The following is a 2,914-nucleotide window of genomic DNA, read 5'->3' on the forward strand; positions in this document are numbered from 1 at the left end:
GGATGGAGCAGAGCACCCGCCGCAGCTGCCGCATGCGCGCCGCCACTCTGCATGTGCCGGCCCCCTCACGCCCGCCCGCCCGCCCGGCCGTCCCTGCAGGTTCTCCGGCCTCCAGCCCGTCGCTGGCTTCGGCTTCGGACCGCCGCCCGCCGCGGCCGCCGCCTCAGCTGCAGCTGCCGCCGGCGGCGACCCGGCTCTGCCTGGCGCCCTCGACTCGGAGATCGCCCAGTGCCTGCGCCACCTGTCCAAGAAGGACGCCACCACAAAGCTGAAAGCTCTGCAAACCCTGGGCGACCTCGCGCGGCGCCGGCCGGCCGCGGACGCCGCGGCGGCGCTGCCGCCCTGGGGTTACCACTTCAAGCGTCTCCTGATGGACCCGGCGAAATCGGTCCGGTCCGAGGCGTGCGCGACCATGGGCGCCCTCGCGGCCGCGGTCGGCAAGGCGCTCGCGCCGCAGCTGCGGGCGCTGCTGCCGCCGTGGTGGGGCGCCACGTTTGACCCTTACGCTGACGTGGCAGCAGCAGCGCGGCGGACGCTGGCGGAGGCGTTCCCAGGCCCAAAGCAGGCGGGCGCGCTGGTCTTCTGCAGGTGCGCGCCTGGGGGCGCAGTACAGTTTTGTTTTTGAGAACATGGGGCCCCCCTTTGAGCGGCTGTTTGCAGCCAGACGGCGGCCGCAGCCCTCGCTCGTTGCAACTCGCAGGCAACGCACCCTCGCAAAAACACGGCCCACACATGCGCCGCGCCGTCCCACACGTGCGCCGCGCCATCCCACACGTGCGCCGCGCCGTCCCACGCGCCTGGCGCGTCTGGCACGCCGTTGCCTCGCTGTCCGCCCCCCTCAAATCATTGCTTATCATGAGCCTCATTGCCAACCAATCCAAATCATCTTCGTCCGATTGACATCACAACATGTCAGGTCCGACGTGGCCGACCACATCGCCGAGTGCCTGGCGTCCACACCCCAGTCACTGGGTGACCCGCGGAAGGACTCCCCAGAGGAGATGGAGGAGCGCCACGAGCGCGTCGTCGCCGCCGCGCTGTCCGCGCTCGCCGCGCTTCTGCGGGCGCTGTCCGCGGCCGCGGCCGGCGGCGGCGGCGGCGAGGCGGCGGCGGCGGGGGCGACGGACACGCAGCAACAGCAGCAGCAGCAGCAGGCGGCACAGAAAGCGCTTTCAGACGTCCAGGCGCGGGCAGAGCAGATCCTCTGCGGCCCAGGATTCTTCAAAAAGCACTTTGGCTCCAAGAGCGCCCTGGTGCGCCGCAGCGCCTACGGCATGCTTTCAGGCGTCTGCTCCGCCGCGCCGCAGCTTCTCGGCGGCTGCCTCGACGCGGCGTCGCAAGCAGCGCTTGGGGCGCTCGGGGAGCGTGAGCCGGCTAACCACCCCGCGATGTGGGAGATGGTGCTGACATTCGTGAACGCCCAGGCGCCCGCCTGCTGGCAGCATGTGAGCTGCCAGAAGATGCTGCTGCCGCGCCTGTGGGCACTGCTGCGGCACGGCTGCTACGGCTCCGCAGTGGGATCCCTGCCGGCGCTGCTGCCGTTTGTTGCGGCGCTGCCGCGGCAGCTGCTCGCGCCGGCAGCGCCGCCTGCAGCGCCGGCGGAGGCGCGGGACGTCCAGCAGCTGCAGCAGCAGGAGCAGCAGCAGCAGCAGGAGGAGCAGGAGGAGCAGCTGCAGGAGCAGGGGCAGCCTTTCATGGCAAGCCTGTGCGACGCGCTGTGGCAGGGGCTGCAGCACTGCGGCGGCGGCCTCGGGCGCGCCGCGACCGTTGCGGCGTACACCGACGTCCTTGGCTGGGCGATGCGCAGCAGCAGAAGGCTGTGCCTGGCGGGCGAGCAGCAGCCGGAGGGGCAGCAGGCGGCGGGAGACGAGGAGTCGCTGCAGCGGCGGTACTGCAGGCAGCTGCTCGCGGCCCATTTCTCGCCCGTCCTGCTGCCGCTCGCGCTCGGCGGGGGCGCGGGCGCGGAGGCGGCCGCGGCGGCGGCGGCGCGCGACGTTGTGACTGCGCTGCTGCTGCAGCTCGTGGCGCCGCCAGGCGCAGCGGCGACCAAGGACTCGCCTGTGTTGGTGGAAGCTGAAGAGGTGATCGCTGCCGTGGGCGTGGCAGCCTCGGCGGCGCTCGCGCCGCTGCAGGAGCAGGAGCAGGAGGAAGCGGACGCCGCCGGTGCAGATGCGTCGATCGAAGCGGCGGTCGCGCGCCTGCGACAGATCGTGGAGGCCCTGGACCCGTCTGACAGCAGCTGCCCAGCCGCTGCCCGCCAGGCCGCCGGCCGCCTCGTCCGCGCCGCCGCCGCCGCGCTCGCGCCGCGGCTCCAGTCTGGGCGCCCGCTGCCGGCGGCGGCCAGCGCCCTCCTGGCCGACGGGGTGCGGCGCTTCGGTGTGGCGGCGGCCACAGGGGCGGGCGGCGGCGGCGGCGGCGCGCTCGGCATGGTTCGGGCGCTGGTGCGCGCAGGGGCCGAGGCGCCTTTGGAGACGGCCGGCTCTGACGCCGCAGCGGCCGCGAGCGCCGCCCTGCTCGTCGAATGCCTGCAGTCGCCGGACGACCCGGCGGCCGCGTGGGAGGACGTGATCACGCAGCTGCTGCTCGGCGCGGACGCCGCGGGCGCCCCCTTGGAGCGGCGCCTGCGGTTTGCTGCGCTGCTGCTGGGGCGCCTCGCGGGGGGCGCGGGCGCGCTTGGCACCTGGCGGTGCGGCGCTTTAGATGCAGGCGCCCTGCGGCTGTTTGAGTCCGTGTCTCTGGATGGGGCCGCGGCCGGGGGCAGCGGCGGGGGCGAGGCACGGGAGGCGCTTTTGGAGTTGTTGGCCGTGAGTCTGGGCGGCAACAGGGCGGGCGCAGTCCTGCTGGGGCCGACCACAGCAGCGGCGCTGCTGACTGCCGTCGGCCGCGCGTCGGCGACCGCCGCAGGCGGGCCCAG

The 2,914-nt window shown here is 73.9% G+C and overlaps 1 protein-coding gene across 1 annotated transcript in view; it reads left to right on the forward strand.

Annotated features, from left to right (window-relative positions):
- MNEG_5679 (hypothetical protein) overlaps positions 1–2,914 on the forward strand; it is a gene marked incomplete at both ends in the record, with an annotated part of 6,483 nt that overhangs the window by 278 nt on the left and 3,291 nt on the right. Inside the window, 2 exons of the mRNA XM_014045849.1 lie at positions 100–588; positions 917–2,804. Of these exons, the coding sequence (XP_013901303.1) occupies positions 100–588; positions 917–2,804 (2,377 nt within the window). The remainder of the gene's footprint in view (positions 1–99; positions 589–916; positions 2,805–2,914) is intronic.

The sequence above is a fragment of the Monoraphidium neglectum genome, assembly GCF_000611645.1.
Source record: "Monoraphidium neglectum strain SAG 48.87 unplaced genomic scaffold scaffold00864, whole genome shotgun sequence".
Lineage (NCBI taxonomy): Eukaryota > Viridiplantae > Chlorophyta > Chlorophyceae > Sphaeropleales > Selenastraceae > Monoraphidium > Monoraphidium neglectum.